The sequence below is a fragment of the Vulpes lagopus genome, chromosome 4 (genome assembly GCF_018345385.1).
Source record: "Vulpes lagopus strain Blue_001 chromosome 4, ASM1834538v1, whole genome shotgun sequence".
NCBI classification, from domain to species: Eukaryota; Metazoa; Chordata; class Mammalia; order Carnivora; family Canidae; genus Vulpes; species Vulpes lagopus.
Window position 1 is genome coordinate 114,247,809 of NC_054827.1, and position 21,554 is coordinate 114,269,362.

General features: G+C 50.0%; 1 protein-coding gene and 1 long non-coding RNA gene across 5 annotated transcripts in view; one reads left to right on the forward strand and one right to left on the reverse strand.

Moving 5' to 3' along the window:
- Positions 1–10,168: 10,168 nt before the first annotated feature.
- On the reverse strand, positions 10,169–18,942 carry LOC121489201. Of its 2 annotated transcripts, none has more exons than XR_005987294.1 (3): positions 18,817–18,942; positions 10,493–10,718; positions 10,169–10,363 (listed from the first exon to the last, which is right to left on the reverse strand). It is a non-coding gene; the product is annotated as an uncharacterized LOC121489201 (long non-coding RNA). The 2 variants fall into 2 exon arrangements; XR_005987295.1 differs by having other exon boundaries at positions 10,169–10,366.
- The window catches only part of ALPK3 (alpha kinase 3), a 51,086-nt gene continuing 41,045 nt past the window's right edge, over positions 11,514–21,554 (forward strand). Inside the window, exons 1-3 of one of the 3 annotated variants that reach the window (XM_041751916.1) lie at positions 11,514–11,698; positions 16,702–16,740; positions 20,107–20,228. In XM_041751916.1, coding sequence (XP_041607850.1) covers positions 11,556–11,698; positions 16,702–16,740; positions 20,107–20,228 — 304 coding nt within the window. In that variant the 5' untranslated portion in view covers positions 11,514–11,555. Of the gene's footprint in view, positions 11,699–16,701; positions 16,741–19,847; positions 20,006–20,106; positions 20,229–21,554 lie in introns of those variants that run through there. The other 2 variants (XM_041751915.1, XM_041751914.1) reach the window with 2 other exon arrangements.

The following is a 21,554-nucleotide window of genomic DNA, read 5'->3' on the forward strand; positions in this document are numbered from 1 at the left end:
GTTGGGCTGTCTTCACTGGTGGCAGAGTTAGGGCCTGACCAAGCACCAGGGGCAGGCTGTGTGGGCGTGCCCTCTGACCTCTGGCCCATGCCTCTGATACAGCCCTGCAGGGCCAGGGTGTGGGGCTGGGCCCGGCAGGATCTAGCGCAGCAAAGGCAAGTGGGTGCTGGCTGAGTTCTTAGAGGTGCTCTTTCAAGGAAGTCATTGAATATCACTTGTAAGTTGTTAAGTCAGATAAATACACCTGACCTTTTCACAACAGAAGAAAAAGTACATTTTCTGTCAAATGCCAGATTTTTAGTGAGATGCTAATGGCACCGGGAACAGTTAGTGCTTGCCTCAGTTTCAGAGAATCTGCTGTTTAAGAATTGCTGCACTTGGCAAGGCCACTGTGTCCCTCTTTCCCAAGCAGGCAGTGAGGCCATGTGCAAAGCCTGAGTTCATGCCCTTGGCTGTTGGCCCTTTCCTAATTCCACTACAGGTGCCCACCCCAACCTGTGGTCCACTCACAGAAATACTATCAAGGAGGCTCTGGGGAGGGTTTGAAATGGATTGTTGGATCACTTTCCTGCTTTACAGCAGTGGTTGCTGGAGTTGGGGGTAGTGGGTGGGGGAAGGTAAACTTGCAGGCTCGACCACCTGTCCTGACCTGGATCTACCTCTCCTTCCTGGGAATGCAGAGTGGAAAGAGTGCCAAGCTATTCACCAGGAACCCGCTGGGGGCGGAGGGGTACCCACAACCTGGATTCTGCCCTTAACCAGCTCTTAACAAACCCCCTCACTTCGCGCCTCCCCTCCAAATAGTCCTAGTAATTCCCATCCCACTCGCTTCATGGGCTTTGTGAGATGGTGAGGGTGGAAGCTCCTCCCACCCCCTGTTTATGAGAAATTATATAAATGTGACAGATTCTTGCCTTCAAAGCGTGGAGAGTGGAGTGCACCTCCCTGCCATCAGACTTGGATCCCCATGAGTGAGCGGTTACTATTGATCTGGGACACCTATTCACTGTGTAGCAGTAGTGACAATCCTAGCACGTCATCTTGCTAAATACTTCACAGTGATTTTCATAACCACAGGGTTCTCACAGCTTACCCCCCCTTCCATTTCCCAGAGAGAAAACTGAGGCTCAGAGAGGTAAAATAACCTGCTGGGCCACCTGTAAGTGCTGCTGCTGAGTCAAGGCCTTCTGGTTCTAAAGTCCACAACGTCAACCCCTGTGCTGCCTTAGTGACCCGGCTGGTCTGGCCAGCTCCCAGTATGTCAGCACTTTGCAGCCATCCAGACACCTGCTTTCCTACCTCTCCTGTGGTTGGGGTGCCAGGTTCTCCTTGGAGTCCATCTGTGCCTAGTCACCCCAAGGAGAACCTTGTGCAAAACCTCTGTGTGTGACGTTCTGAAGCACAGGCAATGTTTCCATGACCTTTCATTTACATTGGGGTTTATCTTGCCTTTGAAGACCATCATTTTGGGGGGGGCCATCCCAGAAAGTATGGTTCCCTCAGGGTCCAATATCTTCTGATCTTTTCTTTTTAAAGATGTTTTTAATGAGTGTGCTATCATATCATTTGTTATCATCAGCAAATGCTGTAACAAGCGCTTATGTACATGTTAGCTGGAGTGAATGCTCTACTGATCAAGTTAAACAGATAAGCTCCCCATCCTTGTAGAAACTACAACTTAATACACTCTAAGGCCTGACAGATGACTAGTATTTATTTTCCAACTGCTTTATCTCTGTAAAACGATGTGCCGAATTACTATAATTGGTGTAGAAAGAACTGTTCCCTTAACTTATGTAAACAGTCTGGTTTTGAAAACTTAATGGTCGTGGCTTAGCAAGTTTGACACACTTTGCCTTCCCCGAGACAGAGGAACCCCCTGCCTGCCCTGCTGACCACTGTATACTCAGCTCTGGGCGCACTTTCTTTTCCTTGTTTTTTTTAAAAAAAATTTTGTTGTTGTTTTTCTTGAAAAATTAATACATATACATGGTAAGACATCCAAACAATACAAAAGAATATACAGTGCAAAGTAAGCTTCCTATCGGAGGTCAGCCTTCAGCTCCCCAGCCCACCTCCAGAATTAATCACTGTTATCTAGATCTTGTGTACCCTTTCTGAGCAATTCTATGCATTTACAAGTTTATAAATATGTATATTTATATATCTATTTTTAATACAAATGGTAGCATTCTATGCACAGTGTTCTGAAGCTTGCTTTTTTCACTTGTGTAATGGAGATTGTTCCAAATTCATCCAGTGGGTCAGTCTAATTCTTTAAAAGCCCCTAGCACAGTTCCTTGCATACAGCAGTGGTCCCAAAGAGTGTTCGAATGAGTGAGTGAATGCATGCACGTATGCACACGTGAATGAAAGAATCTGATTCAACTAGTAGGTACAAAGTTCTCTCAGGGTCTGGTCTGAGCAAAGCCGGTGTTCTAGATTCTCGAATGGGTTGTGCTGTCACCCCTCCACCCCACCCCACCTTGCCTTTTCCAAGGGATCCAGGCCCTTCTTGACCTTGTCCACCAACAGATACCACAGCAATCTTAGGAAGCTAGGTGCTGGGAACCTAGGGTGCCTCTGGAGGAAAGAACAGACTAAAAGAGCCAGGTCCCAAGAATGGGATTTTTTTTTTGAGGTCCCTATTTAAAATGTGTTTCTTTTTATTGGAAAATGGTTATCACATTATTAGAGAAAATAAAAAACATGCATATTTATAATCCCATCCTACTTTTGCGGTTGTTTTCATTTTTGTTTATCAGCTTCCAGTCCTTTCCAACTGCTTTTCCAAATGGACTCTTGTTCAGTTCAAAGCTGAATATATGATTATGATAACAGAAATCGAACATTTCTATATGAAGACGTGATTCTCACATTCATTCCCTTATGGTGGTGCAAAACAATCCTATGAGATGGATACTACTATTCTTCTGGAGATTCAGAATAGTTGAGTAATTTCCCTGAGGCCACAGAGCTCATAAGGGGCAGAACTGAGATTCACTCAGGTGTGACTAGCACTATCCTGCCTCTGATTTTGTACCCTACTTTTTTCTACTTAACATTATATCTGGACGTTATATCTCTACATAGCCTCCCAAATCCTCATTTTCAATCACTGTAATCACTTTCAAAGCAACATAATTTACTTACCCATTTCCTGTTTAACATTCAAATTTCCCACTTCATCAGTACAGTGAAGAGTCCTGGGCATACAGCTTTTTGCTTCTGCAGAATTATTTCCTCAGGATGTTAACCCTATTTTTCTTGACTGAACTCCATGGCAATGTGATAGAATGAAGAAAGCCAGTGACTAGAAATCAGAGGCCCTGGGTTCCAGTCTGGACTCTGTAACTAAGTTGTTTGATCTTTCTTGGCCTCAGGACTCCCATCTGTCAAATGAGGGAGGGGTATTGGCTTAAATTTCTGGGGATCTTGAGCCTGGCTAGATTTTATCTTCTCGTTCCTTATGTTTATGCCAAAAGAGAAGAAGAGACCTCCCGAGAGGCAAGCACTCTTATAATCAGATTTCTTCTTCTATTAATTGTTTTATTTATTGACTTTTGGTCTAACCATATGCAGAAATAGAAACGATCCCTCTCCGCCTCCTCCCTCCAAGGCAGTATCACTTTCATTTGCATCAGATTTATGCTTTTTCAGATGGAGTTATGGCTCTTTGATAAGTACCTATTTCTTTTGGCTTTTGTCAGGCCTTTCCAAGTTTGAACTATCTGTTGACTTGATAATTCAAAAGCATCTTCAGATCCATCTTTTCAATAGGGACCTGGGTCCAGATGAATTATTGAGCTAGTTCATTGTGTCATGCACTGGCCTTTTAAAATGCTCTTATTTATTATTATTTTAAAAAGATTTTACCCATTCATTTGAGGCAGAGAGAGAGGGAGAGAGAGCATAAGCGGGTTGGGGGAGTGGGCAGAGGGAGAAGCAGACTCCCTGCTGAGCAGGGAGCCTAACAAGGGGCTTGATCCCAGGACCCTGGGATCATGAGTTGAGCTGAAGACAGATGCTCAACCGACTGAGCCACCCAGGTGCCCCTGCTCTTATTTTTTATATTTATTATCACAAATTGAAGTTGAATTTTTAGTGAATAAATACTAGAAAAGAAAGTCAATATATATGTAATTGTATGGAAAGTGGGGCAAAAGGATATGATAATGCCATTTAAGTCAGTTCTAACTGGGAAGAGTCCCCATCTTAGTGAGCCCTCAAGAAGGCCAGCAGCATCATCTCACATCATGGGTGGGAGTGGTATTTCTATATACATAGTGATAATCTAAAATCTACTAGACTTTACTTCTACAACTTAGGCCCACACCTTTTGCCTCTACTTTCTGTGAAGATGGGGATAGTTGATCATGTCTTTCATGTTTGAAGAGTTGTTAAGCTATTCTCCGGTGGGGTGTTCATTCATTAAACTGAGAAAATCCACTGTTTCTCACCCCCCTTTTTCAGATATAGCCCAGGGCACACTGTATACAATTCCTATTTTCCTCTGGGATATTCTGATCCTTGGACCAATTTGCTTGGAATTTCTCCCTAGAACCTATGGTGCATAGACAGGGCCAAATATTTTTTGTATCTGAGAGGGAGGGTAGGTTCTACTTTGCTTTGCTTGAGATGGAGGCTTCGCATTTCTACAGGAGGCTGGTCTGGAATGTGATTTCCAAACAGGGAAAAGGTGTGACAGACCAGGTGGGGAGTGGGGAAGGGACAGCAAAGAAAGGGTAGAAAGTTGTAGAGGACAGGCAGGAGAGTTTTGACAGGTAGATAGTTTAGAGCCTGGGATGGCACTTGACTTTTTGGGTGGGTGGTGGTGGTGGTGGTGCTGGGCTTACTAGGAGCAGTCCATTAGGAGGAAGCATGGTGGGTGCCAGCAAGCTTGGAAATGATCTGTTGGTGGTGCTCCTTGGGTAAGCAGTCATTGGGACTGGTTGTAGCCACTGTTGCTGAGAGGTAGTAACAGTTGCAAAAAAAATGAGAAGATGTAGCTGTTGTGGAAGAATGGCTGGCTGAGATACAGAAGGGTCCTTAGAGAAAGACCTGAAGGGGAGGAAAAGGACTGGTTCTCCCTACAAGAAGACCAGGAGAGGTCTGGGCTGAGAGGGGCCTTTTCCAGGTCTCTCTGAGGGTGTGGAGCTTGTGTCCTGAGCCTGAGTGACAACTCTGCCCCCTGACTGCAGAGTCATCCTCTCATCTCATGATTGCTTTGTTTTGGATGGGGCCTACAGTTGTGGCTGAAATTCCTGACTCCTCCAATCTGATGTGGAATCAGAGTAGGTACATTGGGGAGGGCACCTGACTAGAGCAATTGAGTCCCTAATTCCCCTTCCAATCAAACCAGAATCAGGAGTGGCTCCTTACAGCCAATAATCCTTTAATAGGTGTTCACTTACCCCAGCACAGATGTGGCCACATCTCCAGTCCCTGGAGTTCCAGAATGGCCAGCCCATCCCAGAGTGGCAGGACCTGGAGTTTCCACCCTCCAGGGTCAGGGGCTCAGCTGCCCGAGCTGGGAGCTCTGGGGACCCTTGGAGGGTGGTCGCATAAGTACTCCAGAGCGCTGCAAATTCACTAGCAGGAAAGGCAGCTTGCAGCAGAAGGTAGTAGGTCCTCATGGGAGGGCAAGACCAACAGAAATCGAGGGCTTTGTTGAGCTCAGGGTTCAATGAGTGGAATCAAAAGGAAAGACCAAAAGAAGAAACTGGAGGGGTGGACACGTGTTTGACTAACATACCCTGCTACTAATGACTTGTCCTGAGATGGACCACAGGCCTGGGGGGCTTTGAAGAGTGGAGTGGAAGCTGATGTTGCTTCATCAGGAAGGTCTCACTGACCTCTGAACTCAATTCCTACACCATAGCTTCTGGAAAAAGGCTACCTCAGTCTGAGTCTACACAGATGCCAAGAAGCAAAATAAGATCTTGAGTCTATTGACCAGAATGACATTGATGACAGTTGTACTGTGCCTGGAAGAGCTCACATGTGCAATGTGATGTTCACGGCACAGCAGCTTAAGGTGGGCATTGGCAAAGTGGATTTGTTCCTAGGGGGAGCATCCAGCATAGTGTAGGGCTTTCCATGCCATCTCACCCAAGGACCTCTTGCAGGAACTTGATAATTCATCAAGAAATGAGGTGTTCTGTGATCCGTATTTTCATACCTTTACAGGGCTATTCTATCAAAAAGACTTCCACTCTAGACTTTTCCTCTGTGTGGCTTCAGAAGACAGAACAGAATTAGCCTCAATAAAAGGAAAGACTTCCTGGAAAGGAAATGGGCTGCCTAAAGGAGTATTATTCCCATTGAGAGGTGTAGGGGGTGCTACACGATGACCAAATCCCCTTCCTGCCAACCCTGAGTGGTTCCTGCTCCCTGCCAATACCCACCCCCTCATTTCCTCCCTTCCACACAGCTGGGGCACATGCTCTTCCACTCAGACCTCTCCCTGCTCTGGGCCAGGGAACCAGTTCTGACCCCTAGGAGCTCCACTGTACCACTCAGGGATTGGCATCTGGCCACTTTTGCCAGGTGGGTCTGGTTCTGACCTCCGCTTCAGCTCTGGTCATTGGGCTGCTTCTGTCTTGTTCAGAAGGTCAAAGTTTGCACTTTATAACCTAATTCTGGTAATTCATTACTGCTTGGTAATGTGACTGATTTCCTTTGAGCTCTTTTGAGAAGCAGAGGTAGGGAGGGAAGGGAAAGAAGGAGTAAATATGTCAGGGAAAAGCAAATAGTCATCCTCACATGTGGTGAGGAAGGAGGCTGTGTGGGGGAGGGCAGGGATGGTTGACAGCAGAAGTTTGAGAGCCTTCTAAAGAACAATGTACGTTTTGAAGCAGAGGTTAGTATGACTCAGAGATGCTAGATAGCCTGTCCTCCTTCAAAGTCGAAGCTCTTGTCATACAGTCTCACTTTTCTCTGTGTTTTGAAGGAGTCATGGATGATTGCAAGGGAGGAGGGCAAAGGGGAGGTTGCAATCTTGTTTGGAGTAGTTGCTATAGGGAAAAGAAAAGATCAGCTTGGGGGATTGGGAAATGATTGCCAAGCTGCCTGAGATCAGACTCAGGTTAGAAACCAGAGTTGGTCAGCCTTGGAGCCAGAAGCCAGATTCTAGGTCAGGAATGAGCAAGGCAAATTTAGTAGAAGGTCAAGGGTCAAGTGAGACAAGACCTCTGAGGAAAGTATAGTTGGAGTTGGGGTTATTGTCTGCCCCCCCCCCAACTGTGCCTGTGTCCAGATGGGGATGGAGTGAGGTGGATAAAGAAGTGAAGGAGAAACTCATGAGTGGACAAGTTAGGGCTGTGGAGTTGCCTTAAAGCAGAGTGCAGGCTTAGTAGGTGGAAGGATAACAAAATGGTACTTTAGAGGTAGAAGAATTCTTCAGACGAGGTTCAAGTGATGGGCTTTTGGTGTGGTTGCTAAAGGGAAGTGAGGGTGAAGGTCTTTGAGAGGGTGATATCAGTGGACCTGCTGCCAGTGTGTAGGCTGAGTTCTTAGAAAGGCAGGGATGATGGCAGGGGGCCAGAGCCTGGTACCCAGTGGCACTCACTGTGCAGTGGCCTGAACTCAGCAAATTCACTGGGAGGATGGTGAGGCACGTGGAATGGTGTCCTGACAGCTAGTAAATGTTGGGTAACATATGCTTCAAAGAAGAATGGAAGGGGAAGAGATGAAACTGAGTGGAAACACAAGGCATGTTCAAACTCATCTAGACCTCGACTCAAGGGGCTCAGGTGGTTCGGCCAGAGGGTCCCAGGAGCTCCTGCCATTCCAGGATGGGGACCAGCTTCCCCAGCTGAGTTGGGGAAGTATGCTAATTACCAGTTACTCAAGATTTTCCTACCACGAGCACCCAGTTACTCCAGGACCCCGGGAAATTTGAAACATCTGGAAGAGGGGATCCTAACACCACTAACAAATTCCTACAATGCTTCTGATGAAGTACGCATATCTACTAGCAAACCTTGGATTATGGTTATTTCCAAATGCAGATCCACAGCATGAACTTGTCCATGTTCTTTCAGCACCACACACAAACTTCTAACAGAGGTTCTATCTTTCTTTTGGGCTGGAGAGGTTCTACAAGGTACAGACTATAATAACATTCACTTCTGTACCCTTAACACCTGGCAAAATGCCTGACGTGTAGTCGTTAGCAATTCCTTAATAAACATTTGCTGAATGAACAGCCATGACCTACAGGATCTTAAAGGGAATGCCTCCCTTGTATTTCCAAAGGAGAAAGCTAACACTTGGGGAGCCATTTGCCCAAGGGCACACTCAGTGGGAAAGGAGAATTAGAACTTGAGTCTCTGGTCTCCCAGCTGAGGGGACACCACTCACCATGTCCTCTTTCTCCTGCTAGACTATAAGCTGAGAGAGGAAAAAGGCTGCATTTCTGGCCCTTTCCTCCTTGAGCACTTTGGCATTTCATTCTCCACTCTGTCTCTATGCTTGCCAGTCTGCTTATGAAGTTGCTGGAGGGACAGACCACACACTAGGTGACAGGAGCAGAACTCATAAATGTTTATGAAGAAAAGGGAGTGCGAGATTAAGAAAAGAAGCTTTTTTTAAATTTTTATTTATTTATGATAGTCACAGAGAGAGAGAGAGGCAGAGACACAGGCAGAGGGAGAAGCAGGCTCCATGCATCGGGAGCCCGATGTGGGATTCGATCCCGGGTCTCCAGGATCGCGCCCTGGGCCAAAGGCAGGCGCCAAACCGCTGTGCCACCCAGGGATCCCCAAGAAGCTTTTTTTTAAAAAAGATTTTATTTATTTATTCATGAGAGACACAGGGAGAGAGGCAGAGACATAGGGAGAGGGAGAAACAGGCTCCCCATGGGGAGCCTGATTCAGGACTTGATCCCAGGACCCTGGGATCACGACTTGAGCTAAAGGCAGATGCTCAACCACTGAGCTACCCAGGTGCCCCAAGAAGAGGAGCTTTAAGTTAAAAAAAAAAATAAGGTACAAAGTTTGCTCTGAGGATAAAAAAGACTTTCCAAGCAGGAGTGGGAAAGACAGGTGAACAGTGGTTCATGCTGAACATACACAGGCTCAAGTCCTATGAAATAATCTGGCTGTAAAAAAGCTGTTGCTAGCAATCGGGGCCCAAACCCAGAGAGGTGCACATTCGTTTGCAGGCTGCTATGGGGCAGCCTCTGTGTGAGTCACATTTTCAAAAGGAAATTGATAAATTAGAGGGTCACTAGGATGATGAACGTTACCGTATCTGTGGTTATATGAGAGATGGCCTTAAAGGGAAGTCTAGGTTCCCCGTGTACCAGACAAAACCTTCTGGATATGGTCCTAATTGTCTATTTCCCCATCTTTACACTTGAACAACACGCCCACCATGTTATTCTATATCTCTGCATCTCTGCCCACACTATTCCCTCCATCTGGAATATTCTATCTATCCTGTCCTTCCTAGTCCATCAGTCTACTTGATGAGCACCCATGCAATTTTTAAAATCCTTGTCAAGTTTACTGTTCTGTAAACCAACCTAACCAAAACCCCAGGCCATCTGCTCTTTACTCTACATTTTTGTGCTCCCCTTCTCAGTTTTATAATTGTGCATTTCACCTTCATTGTATTTTGCTTATATCCCAGTCTCTCCTATTGGATAAAAGTTTCTTGAAAGCACAGATCCCATGACTCCTGCCTGCAGCACACTGCCCTAGCATGATCCATGGGTGTTCATATGACTTAAACAAATGAGCCAAAACTTCAAGCAAGCCTTCAAATACTTGGAGGACTGTCCTGTAGATGACTGAAGAGATTTTAGTACATGTACCTCCAGAGAGCCAGTGACAAAATACATGGGGGCATGTGGTCAGGAGATGGATTTGGGCTCAGTGGGAGAAGCTTCCTTAGTACTGGTCAAGACTCACATTTTACCAATGGAAGCCTAATTCAAAACAGGTTGAGGGGATCCCTGGGTGGCTCAGTGGTTTGGCGCCTGCCTTTGGCCCAGGGCATGATCCTGGAGTCCTGGGATCGAGTCCCACGCTGGGCTCCTGGCATGAAGCCTGCTTCTCCTTCCTCCTGTGTCTGTGCCTCTCTCTCTCTCTATCATAAATAAATAAATATTTTTAAAAACAAACAAAACAAAGAAACAGGTTGAGCAAAGGGAGAACTTTTTTGGTACACAGATTCAACAAAATGATTGAACTGCCAACTTGCTAGAAAGTCATGGATAAAGCTGGATTTCAGGAACACCTACAGCGATGTACCTGGAAGCTATCAGGACTCTGAGCGCCTTGCTTTTGCTTCTGTCTGTGTCAGCTTCCTTCTTCCTCACTGCAGACTGGCTTCCTCCACCAGGCAGGAAACATGCCTGCTGAAAGCAGAGACCTCACAGCTCATTGCTTTCCAGCACAGAGAGACTGCTTTTCTCTCCTAATTCCAGTTAAAAAACATTTTTGGTAAAGGACTCCCATTGGCATAGCTTGGGCATGACGCTTACCTCTGTGGTCAAGGAGACCGGTACCATGAACAACTGAGGCCAGCGATGGGGTCATGTAGGAATGAGACAGTTGCCATGGGGACCACACTGTGAGCATGGGGGGTAGGAGCCATTTCCAAATGGAGTGGAAAGGTACACGAGTGCAGCATCTTGGACAGAGGCATGGTGCTCCTTTGCTCTAACTTCCTAATGATTGTAGCCATCCACCTCATGGCACTCCCGGATGCTTTCAAGGATATAGGGGAAAAAAAGAATGGATAAGTATTGGTCACTCCCAACATTTAGAACCAGGTTAAGGCAGTGCTTACAATCTCACTCATAGAAATTGTTGCATGGTTGAATTGTTTTCTGGGCACTGGGACTCCACCATTTCCTTCTCAGGTACTGAGAAACAGGCTGGGTGGAGTACGAGGCCCAGATATTCTACAAGTGTTTTTTGAGCCCTTAATGTATGCTAGATAATGGAAGAGAACACGAGACACGTCCAAAGGAGCTCCACGGAGACGCGTGGGTTTGTCTCAGTGGCGGACCAGCTGCAGTGCAAGGCGAGGGTCAGCCGGGGATGGGGCTGCTGCGGGAAGGGGGGCCGGTCTCTGGCGGAGCCCGGGCTCCGAGCCCCTGGATGTCCCCTGGCCCGGCCGGGCCGCCCCACCAGCTCCGGGGGCCCCTGCTCTTTGCGCTGAGCCAGGGCCACCGGCCGGCCGCGCTCCATCGTTGCGAAACGGGCGGGAGCGGGGAAGGCAGGCTGGCAGGAAGCGGGGTTGGGGGGTTGGGGGTTGGGGTTGGGGGTGGCCCGGCCTGGTAGCGGGGTGCGGCGGGAGGCCTCCCGGGCAGGGCCCGACGCCCCGGGGGCTCCGGGCGGGGTCGGCCCGTCGGGGGAGGCTCGCGCCGCCCCCGGCGCCTGGTCGGCCGCGCTGGTCGGCCGGGCCGGGGGCCGGGGGCCGGGGGAGGGACAGCAGCAGGTGACGGCGCCGGCCTCGGGGCTATAAATAGGGGCGCGCGTCAGGCGCGGGCGGGAGCAGCGGCGGGCAGGGGCCTGGCGAGGGCGCGCGGCGGCGGCGGGATGGGGTCGCGCAGGGCCCCGGGGCGCGGCTGGGGTGCGGGCGGGCGGGCGGGGGCGGGGGGCGACGGCGAGGACGACGGGCCCGTGTGGATCCCCAGCCCCGCCAGCCGCAGCTACCTGCTCAGCGTGAGGCCCGAGACCAGGTGAGCGGCGCGCCCTGGGGCCCGGCAGGGCGGCGGGCGGAGGCCTCGAGGGCACCCTGGCGCCCTCTTCCCCAGGCGCGGGGCCCGAGGCCGGGGGAGCGCGGTGGCCCTCCGGCCCCTCCACGCTCCTCCTGACCCCTCAGGGCCCGCGGGGCCCAAGGGCCGGGAAGGGCCCCCCCGCCCCGGGGTGACTTTACAGGGGCCCGCAGGCCGTCCGTATCTCCCCTGCCTCGCCCCCGGCCCTCTTCCCCTCAGCACCCTCACCCCGTACCCAGCTACTCCCTGGCCTCGGATTCCACAGGGAGCGATAAGGAAAGCCAGAGCGGCTGGAATTCCTCCCGGGCTGGGAGGGCGGGGTAGGTGCGTGGTGGGAGTGGGGGGCGGACGCTGGGGGACCACCCCGAGTGGGGGCTCCCTAGCTCAGGGCCGTGGTGGGGGGCGTCGCCAGAAAGAAATAAGGCCCTTATTTCTGTGCAAACAAGGTTCTTTCTCGGGCCCAGAGCTGTGGTGGGCCCCAGGATCTCGGTAGGGGCTGGAGGTGAGGGTGGGCTGAGGTGCTGGTTGGCCCTCTCTGGAGAATCAGAGCTGGCGGGTCTGAGGGAGCCAGTTGCCCTGCCCAGTCTGGGGGAATGGGATGGCACGGGAGGGGTCCTATTGCGGAGCCCTCTACTCTTTGCCAAGAATTAGAGGTGTGGTTGCTTTGTTGGAGGAGCTGGATTACCCGCAGATACAAAAGACACACAGATAGTCAGTAGAGACGCATTCAGGCACTCAGAGGCACTCAAGACACCCAGGGACATGTGCGCTGCGACGGAGACGGACATTTCCTGCTCGCCCCTGGCAGCTCCGTCTCCCTCCAACTCTGGAGCCTGTTTTCCAAAGGGAATTGTGATGGTTGGCTATGGGGACAGCGGTGGTGTCACAGGCCCAGGACTTGGCTTATTGTAGGTTCTACGGAAAACAACCACTCATCTGAGAAGCCGTGTGGGGACCTCTTGTTCTCCATTCCTAAAACGGCACAAAAACAGGCATCAAGGACGTTCAGGAAAAGTCCCAGGCACTTCCTCGTGAATTGGCTGAGTTCTGTTGACCTTGGAGTTGGGAAAGTTCAAATGTAACCGGAACCGGTTTCTGCATAAAACTCGTCAAATGGTGTCACATGTCTGGGGCAGGGCTGAGGGCTGGTGTTAGTGACTGAGTCAGACTGGACAGGGCCCCTGGCTGCCAGGAAAGAATGCCCCTTCCCCCGAACCATTGGCTCTATGGAAAAACTGGAATGAACGTTGGGCATTTATTCCAGCCTGTGATGGAGCTGACTGTCTGGTAGGAGCCTCACACTTGTCTCACACTTGTCACAGTGACTTCCCTGGGTCTTGCCTCCTGCATCTGGCCTTTGTCAATACCAGCAGAACAAACAGAAGAGATGCAGCGATGGAGGGAGGGAAGCAGGAGTGGCTTGAAAACCAGGCAGAATGGGCAAGGTAGTGGATCTGGACTGGTAGAGAAAAAGCTGGAAGGTGGACAGCTACCTGGCTGAGCAGGTGTATGGTAGATAAATTTTTATTGCCTACCTGATGAGCACAGAGCAGTGTGCCAGCCAGAGAACTGCAGGTGGCATAGAAGTGGCCAGTCCAAGTTCCCTTGGACCTAAATGAGAATGCTCTTCAAAGGACATTCTTTCTATCAAGCATTTGGAGAAGGCAGGGCTGGGGCAGGGGGAGCAAGGGCTCTTTTTCACCCCTGCCATCTGGCTGTAGACCACCTGCAGGTCATCAGGGACAAGGAGGGACAGATTTGCCTCACCTCTGGAGAAGAGGGGAGAATGCGAATGTGAATGGACTGCGTTGGGGAGTGGAGTGGGTGACAGTTCCCAGTCCCCTAGCAAGGTGGTGTTAGAGCAGACACCCCTCACTGGTGTTAGAGCAGGCAACCATATAGTCTTCTGTCCCACAACGGCCTGGCTGCCTGTGGGGATGGGAAGAGGGCCCAAGAAATGAAGGAGAAAGAGGGTCCCTTGAGGACTTTGCCAGCTGTCCTTGGCACCAGCCCATATGAACCCTGACGGTCCAAGAGTCCTGACTGAGAGGCTTAGCTCCAACATTTTCTGGGTCTCCCTCTCTGCATGGAGCTCACGAGGCATCATCCTCATGGGCCCTGTGAGGATGGGCTACCCCTGGGAGCTGATGGACAGTGGGGGCTGGGGGCTGGCCACCAGAAGCCTTGGCCCAGGTCTAGAACCTGGCTCCCTCACTTAACCCCATGACCCTCAGGTGGCTTCCAGTCTGTAGCCAGCTCAAGGATGTTTCCAGTGCCCCCTGGGCATGAAGATAGTCCCAGCAAACCTATAGGTCAAGACTCCTAGGATGGCCACCCTCTAGGACCTCATCCCCATCAGAGGGTGGGGCCTGGGTACTAGAGTGGGTTAAGGAACTACAGTCAGATGGATGGAATTAGGACTCATTACGTTCTGAGGGACACTCAGAAGTTCCAGATGTCCCCGCCCCCTCATTTCTTGGAAACCTTGGCCCACATGGGCTCAGAGGAGCCCCAGAACCTATGATGTTTACCACAGACAGATTGGGAATACCTCTTCTGTTCTGCTTGGGTCAGGCAGGTTGTCTCAGGCTTTCAGAGAAACTGAGGCATCAGGCTACTTTCCAAGGGCCCTTTTTGTCCCAGAATATATAAAATCCAGGAAGAATGGGAGGCCCTGGCTTCTACAGCGAGACCTGGCTACCTCCAGGCTCGCTTTTCTTGTTTAGATACCTTTCCTTCCTATGCCTTGAATTTGCATTCTATAAAATGACAATGGCATTAGGAACTCTTTTAGGCTTTTCTGCACCAATATTTAATGCCCCTAGATTCTGACCCCCTCACTGTCAGTAAAGGGAGGGGCTTCTGCCAAGGTGAGGCCCTAAGCCTCGCTCTGGCCTGGTCAGCAGGGCACAGGCAGAGAACTCCCACCTTCCGAGGACAAGGTGCCTTGGTGGCACAGGACTCCTCCTGACCTGGCTCACAGCATATGGGTGAGGCCTAGAGGAAGCAGGGCAGGGAACAGAGCAGCCCGAGCAACCCTACAGAGTGCCAGGGAGGGGTCACTGTCCCGGTTCAGTCCCTGTCTACTTGCAGGTGGCACCTGTCATGTTCCTCTTGGAATTAGAGAGCTGATTCTCTCCCCTCTCCTTCCCAGGGAAGAAATCCAGACCCAACAGAGGAGAAATCTCTCAATTACGAGGAAAAAGGCAAAGGAAGTTCATGGTCAGGAAAGGATGGAGTTGGCCAGTGTCTTGGAACCATGGGAGGTTCTGCCCACGCGGCCTCCAGAGGATTTTTAAAGCTCTGAGCAAAGGCAGCTGCATCCTTGCTCTTCCCATCTTCTCTGGAGCAGCAGCTCCCTCTGGGGGGCAGCACCCTTCCTGTTTGAAAGATGCACTTGTGTTCCCCTCTGTCTTCCTTCTTTCTCTCTCTGTCCGTCCCTTCCATAAAACAGCTGTTGAATGCCCGCTGTCTGCTGAGCACTGTGTGGGGAATATGGAGGCTACAGAAAGGGCTAGGTCTGAAGGCGGGGTGGACAGGGGTTAGTTGAGCAGAAGGAAGGAGGGAGGGCTTTCCAAGCAGGGAGGATGGACGTATGGGCTCATACGTGCCAGTTAGGGACAGGTCCAGTCACAGTGGACCATGGGTGTTGGGAAGTCGAGAACCCTGGTGGTAGTGGGGGTGAGCAGATCAGGGAGGACCTTAAGTGCTCAGTTAAGGAGTTGAGACTCAGTGGTGTGATATAGGGGGTGAAGGAGAAGAGGGTGAGGGTGAGGTGGTCATCAGATATGGAGTCGTGAGCGTATAGATCAGGACACAACAGCAGGAGTAGAGAGAAAGGGAGAAAGAAGGTCCAAGAACTGTTAACTGACTGGACTCGGGAGCTGGAGGAGAGGGAGGAGCCCCAAATGACAGATTTGCAGTTTGGAGTTTGGGAGGATGCTGGAGGTGGCCACAGATCCAGGAGCGCTGAGTGGTAGCTGTGCTTTTGGGGTAGAGGATGAGTTTGGGGGTTTGGTTATAAAGGGACAGACTGTCCATGGACAGGCTGTCCATCTTCTTGTGGCTAGAGATGCAGACACAAGTACCACAGAGCAGGCTGGGCCGCTGGGAACAAAGGGAGAGCTATCCTGGTGGGGACAGCTGGAGGGGGTCATTGTGGAGGGGGTAATCCTGAGGTCTCTCGAGGCTGTGGGACAGTGGCCCTAGACTCCCCTGGAGGTGTTTGTGTTGGCAAAAGTGGAGGGAGAGGCAAACAGGTGGTCTCCCTGCATGGGTCCTCAACCCCCAGTGGCCTGCACAGCCCCTGGCTAGTGTCTACTTTTAGCTGCCCCGGGCAGGAGGGGTGATCAGGGCCTGTAGGCAAAATGGGCCTTGTGCTGGGCTGACAGAGCTGGGTGCCTCCTGGATCCTGCTGAATTAACTGCTTTGTTTTTCCCTTCTTCTCTCTTCCAGCTGGTTTGCCTTGTGTGGCCCCTTTAACCGTACTTTAACCTATTAATGGGCGTTCTCCAAGCCACCTGTCTCCTTCCCAGCCTGTTAGGTTTCTAGGAATGGGGGCTCTTCTCCCCCAAAAGGCCGAGGGTTGAAGCAGGAGCTGCCTCCAGGCTGGTGTGCTGCTGGGTGGGGAAGTGTGCCAGTCAGCCCTGAGCCCCTCTCGGGGGGCCAGTGACCCAAGTGCCTGGAACACATTTTTCTCAAAGCGCAACCCTGAGGGGCCTCCTTCCTGCCTAACCATTCCCCTGGACTCTGCTGCCTTTAACGAGCTCTCCGTTTCAGATACAGTGGTGTCTGGTGGTGAGACCACTTGCTAACTGGAGCAAGCCAACTAAGACAGCTGGTCCCTTTTAATAGAAAGGCCTCTGGGCCCCAGATGGTGGCCAATTAATACTCTGCAGAATGTTGTTGGTTTCGCCTCCTTTCCTTGCTTTTGTGGCCTAATGATTCCATTTGCTGTTTTCGCTTAGCTTATCAAGCAACCGGTTCTCTCACCCCAGCTCTGGAAGGTAAACGCACATTGCATTACATTTCTCTGACTGCTTTTTTTTTTTTTTTTCTTGGGTCTGGGCCTAAAAGGGCCTCTGGGTGACAGCTTGTGCACTAACCAGGCTGCATGGGGTGGGGTGGGGAGGGCTGGAGGGCGGGCAGGGGGAAGTGTGAGGGCACGGGGCTCACGGGGGCAGAGGTGATGACTGCATGGACCACTGAAAGACTTCCAGGGACCCAGAAATAGGCAAGGCTTCCCAAGGTGCCTGTTACTACTGTGTCTCTGTGCCCCCAGGAGAGGCACCGGTCACATGACCCCCTTCCCAGTCCTAGGTCACCGTGGCATCTGTCTCCTGACCATGGTTCCTGCCTTACATTTCTTTCCCCCCAATCCTTTCATTCTTCTACCACCCCTTTGTCTGATTCCCCTCTCTTTTGGCTCTCCACCACTGCAGGACTGTGAAGTCTTTGAGGTCAGGGAATACCATATTAGTGTGTTCCTGCATTAGCTTGTTCTCTGGATGGGTTGGACCTGAGTGAGGGCAGGACCTGAGCAGGCCCATAGCTGGGCTTTGCCAGTGGAATGCCTGTTCTCTTGCCTCCTGAACTGGGGACAGCTTTTTACCACTGGCTGAGCTGACTTTTATAATCAGAGTGGGAACATTTCCTGGCTATCTCCCACCACTGGGCCTCATCCCAGACTCTGGTAGACTTGGGGAGAGTTGCCTACAGTTTCTTTACACACAGAAAGATTCCTGAGTAGCCAAGCAGTCCCTGAATAGCTCATAATGTCTACAGACATGACTAGGACCTACCGAGTACATTTCCTTTGATAGAGGAAAGCACTGAGGAGCCTTGTTCTGGGCTAGTTCATGGTCTGGAGGGGTAGGAGAGAGGGCATCACAGTGTTCCCCTCTTACCACAACTCAAAGAGGAGTGGTAAGTGCTAAAAGAGACAGGATCTTGGAAGTTTATTTAAAGCAAGGTAAAGAACCAAATCTAAGGGCAGAGTTAGGTTCCTTTGAACACCATGAAAGCCAGGGATTCTGGTGTTCTTTAAAAATACACAATTAGGCTGTGATATCCTTATGAAGTCACAGAGTTGGAAAGATTTGGAGGTGTCAGGGTGGGACCAGACCATTTCCAGATGTGTGGACTTTTGGCTTTCCAGGATCCTGGAAGCAGCACGTTTAGAGTCCCTCCCAGTGGTCTGGAGGATGGGGACAGGAAGTAGGTGACATTCAGCAGACTGTGACAGCGTATGCAGTGACCCTCCCTGTCTCCCCTAATGCACCCCAGACCAACTTCCCACAAGGCTTTTAGCCAGCCATGCCTTTTAACAGTTTATGTATGATTTTCCAATATAAACATTTTCTATAATACAGCTTAGAACCTAGTGTGAGAAGTTCGAGAAGATGAGTGTTCTTTCCGATTCAAAATCGGTAATGATATAAAATAACTCCCTTTTGCTGAATATCTAGTAGGAGCACTGTCTAAAAATTTCCTCGAAATAGAATTTTCCTGCTTTCTCACGGTAGTGCATTTCCAGTAGCTTATTTCCTTAGATTTGTCCAAGCAGCTTCATCCTTACGAGCCTGAGCCGAATATTGGATCCAGGCTCATGTTCATGAGTAAGATAGGATTCAAGTTATGGAGGGAGGACAGAATTAGGAATGTTTTGAATTAGCTGCAAAATCTTGGAAGTCCAATTCCTTTTGGCACAGCAGTCTCCTCTGGAAACTCTTGGTTGTGATTTCGTATGCTCCAGAGTCAGAAATTTGCTGTTAGTGTGAGAACAACAAGAAACATTTTCAGATGTATTCCTGAGTGTCAGGGAATGACGAACCTTCTATTTCTGAGCAGGTTAAAAAAAAAAAAGTCATGTATGAGAGAGGAGTTCTAGATGAGTGTATCACAGGGAATGTTCTGGAAGCCTAAGTGCAGACCCAGTTCAAGTGTTCAGTGTGTGAGAGGTTAGGGGCCCCTTTCTGGGTAGTCTTTGCTAGAGAGGACTCCTGTCAATGCCCCAAAGGCCCAGGCATCTGCATTCCTTTGGAAACACTATGGCTGGAGCCCTGTTGGTCCAAAAGTCTTACCTGATTCCAGATGCCCTTCCTGGGATAGAACATTTCTTCTCAAACTCAAGTCCAAAATGATATCCATAGCAATGATGAGTTGGGTGTGGAAGCTCTCCCCACAAAACACAGGGTTGTAGTTCCTTGTTGCTATGCTCCCACAGACCCTCCCCTGCCCCTGGCGGAGAGGTTACAAGCAGACATGCATTGCCTGGGTGACAGCCCCTACTCAGAGGCACAGAGAAAGGCAGACGCTCCTGCTTCTCTCTTCACTCCTCCCCTCACGGTGCTCACTGCTTCTCACAATGGGGTGTGTGAGTGCAGAGGGGGAGGAGGGCTGGGCACGGCTTATGCACCACACAACCTGGCTGTGTGGTTACGCTTCACGCCTAGGGAAGCATTGTGTCTCTGCTGGCCCATGAAAGGGTTTGGCATGGTGGTTTGCTTCCTGTGCCCAGGAAGGAGAGGACTGTACATGCTAAGCAGTGTCGGTGAGTCTGTGCTGGACTCAGCGAACCTGCAAATGCCCTTGAATTCTGGGAGGCAGACTGTCACAATGGAGCTAAAAGTCCTGGCTTTTGCAGGGATGGATCTGTTTATGGTTTGGCAGTCCTGCTGGTTGGTCTTGGAGCTGGCAGCCATGTATTCATTTGAGCATGTGGTATCCAGGGATGATCTAAGAGTAGACTCTCTTTTCTGATACCCCTATGAATTAGAGTCTACCTTTGGGTCTAGATCCCTGGCATTGGCTGGCTTATTCTTTGTCTACTATGGTCTGTGCTCATAAATTCAGAGGCTTTTCTTGTGAGCCCAGACTTTAGGAGAGGCCCCTGAACTGTGTACCCTTGAGGGTTGATTGGCTTTCCCCTCTTTGGCATGAATGGAAGCTCTGCTGTGCTGGGGTCTCTATCTCTGAGGCTGGACCTATCCATATGTGTGTCACTCCCATGCACGAGCTTTCCTGGAGATAATGTAGAGGGTAGAGCAAGGCACTCCAATAAGGATGGGAAGGGGGCACCAGGGCTGGTTTGGCATGCTTAGGAGCCCAGCCCATGGTCAGAAGCCTTCCTATTATAATGGGTCTGGGTCAGGATTCCATTCAGCCCTTTGGTACCATCCCTGCCCCTAACCTGGCCAAGAGACCTGGCTCCCTTGAAGAAAGACTTGCTCAGGTACTGGAGCCATGGCCACAGGATGATGGATGGATACGGTAAGATTTAAGTTGCTTTGGACAACACCATTTCAAACTGGGCAATACCACATATCTTGGCGGGAGGAAGGCTGCTCTGAATAGTTCTTTGCCTCTCCTAGGAGCACCTTCTGCTCCATCATTGCTCAGCTAACAGAGGAGACCCAGCCGCTATTTGAGACCACGCTCAAGTCCCGGGCTGTGTCCGAGGACAGCGACGCCAGGTTCACCTGCATCGTCACAGGTAATGAAGCCCTCTGTACGATCCACACCAGGGTCACAGCACATGGGAGGGTCCAGGGGACTGTGGGGACAGGCATGGAAGGGGTCAGCTGTATGCACAAAACTGTGCAAGTTCACCCTTGTTTCCTTAGCTTTCTCTCCAGTTTAATCTCCCTGTGTAGGTTGAAGTCCCCTTCTCCTCCCATTCTGGAGCCACATACACACCCTACTCTTCTTCAAAACCTATCTTCACTAAAGGTTCTTTACCCTCAGGCATACATATATGACTAATGAATCTTAGTTGCAAGGAAAGAGGCTCTTCAGTTGAAAGAGGTTTTTGTTTTTTTTGAAAGCGGTTTTTGAAACCATCTCCCTAAATATCCCCATTTTATTTATTTATTTATTTATTTATTTATTTATTTATTTATTTATTTAAATATCCCCATTTTAGAGCTGAGTCGTTTGAGGCTTCTGAGTGTCAAGCCTGAGAGACAGTGATGTATGGTGATTCCGACTGTAGATTCTGGAGACAGACTGCCTGGCTGGAGTGCTGATTCATCCCCTTTCCAGTTATGTGATACAGAAGAGGTTGTATAACCTTGCATGACCTCGCAGCGCCTCATCTGTAAAGTGGGGATAATAATAGTATGAACCCCTTAGGATTATTGTGAGACCAAATGCATCAAACTTGCAAAACATTTGGAATAGTGCCCAGCATACAGTTAGCACCATAAATTGTTAGAAATAAGGCTGTTATTATTATTTGCATTTCCCTGAGGTCCATGGAGGAGTTTAGCAGAATAGGAAGCAGAGTGATAGTCCTTGGAAGGGGAGGATGGTGCAGTGAGAATACTGGAAAGGTGCCCTGAACATTGCCTCTCCTTTAGACCTCCTGTTGCACCAGTCAGACCAGCTTGTGGCCCTGCCAGACTGCCACCCAGCCATGCAGCCACTAGACCAAGGGGCCTAGGTCAAGCCTCCTTCAAGAACCCCTTATTTTCCCAGTAAATCAAGGGCATTGGTGGTTTCTAGCTTTGACACATCCTGATTCTTGAGGATCTGTCTGCTAAGCCATCTAAATAGCTTTTCAGAAACTGGGTTCCCCTGGACAGTTCTCACCCTTACCAGAACCCTCTGAGCTCCAGGCTGAGAATCCTGTCTGTTCCAGGGGACACAGACATGTGCGTGTATCTCTTACCTTTGTGCAGCATAACACATTTTGCAACATTCATCTGTTTCCATTGTCATTGGATTCTTATAAAACCTCGTGAAGTAAGTGCTATTATTAGTCAAATTTTACGGAGAAGGAAACCAAAATAGGTTAGGTGACTTGCCAAAGTCCACAACA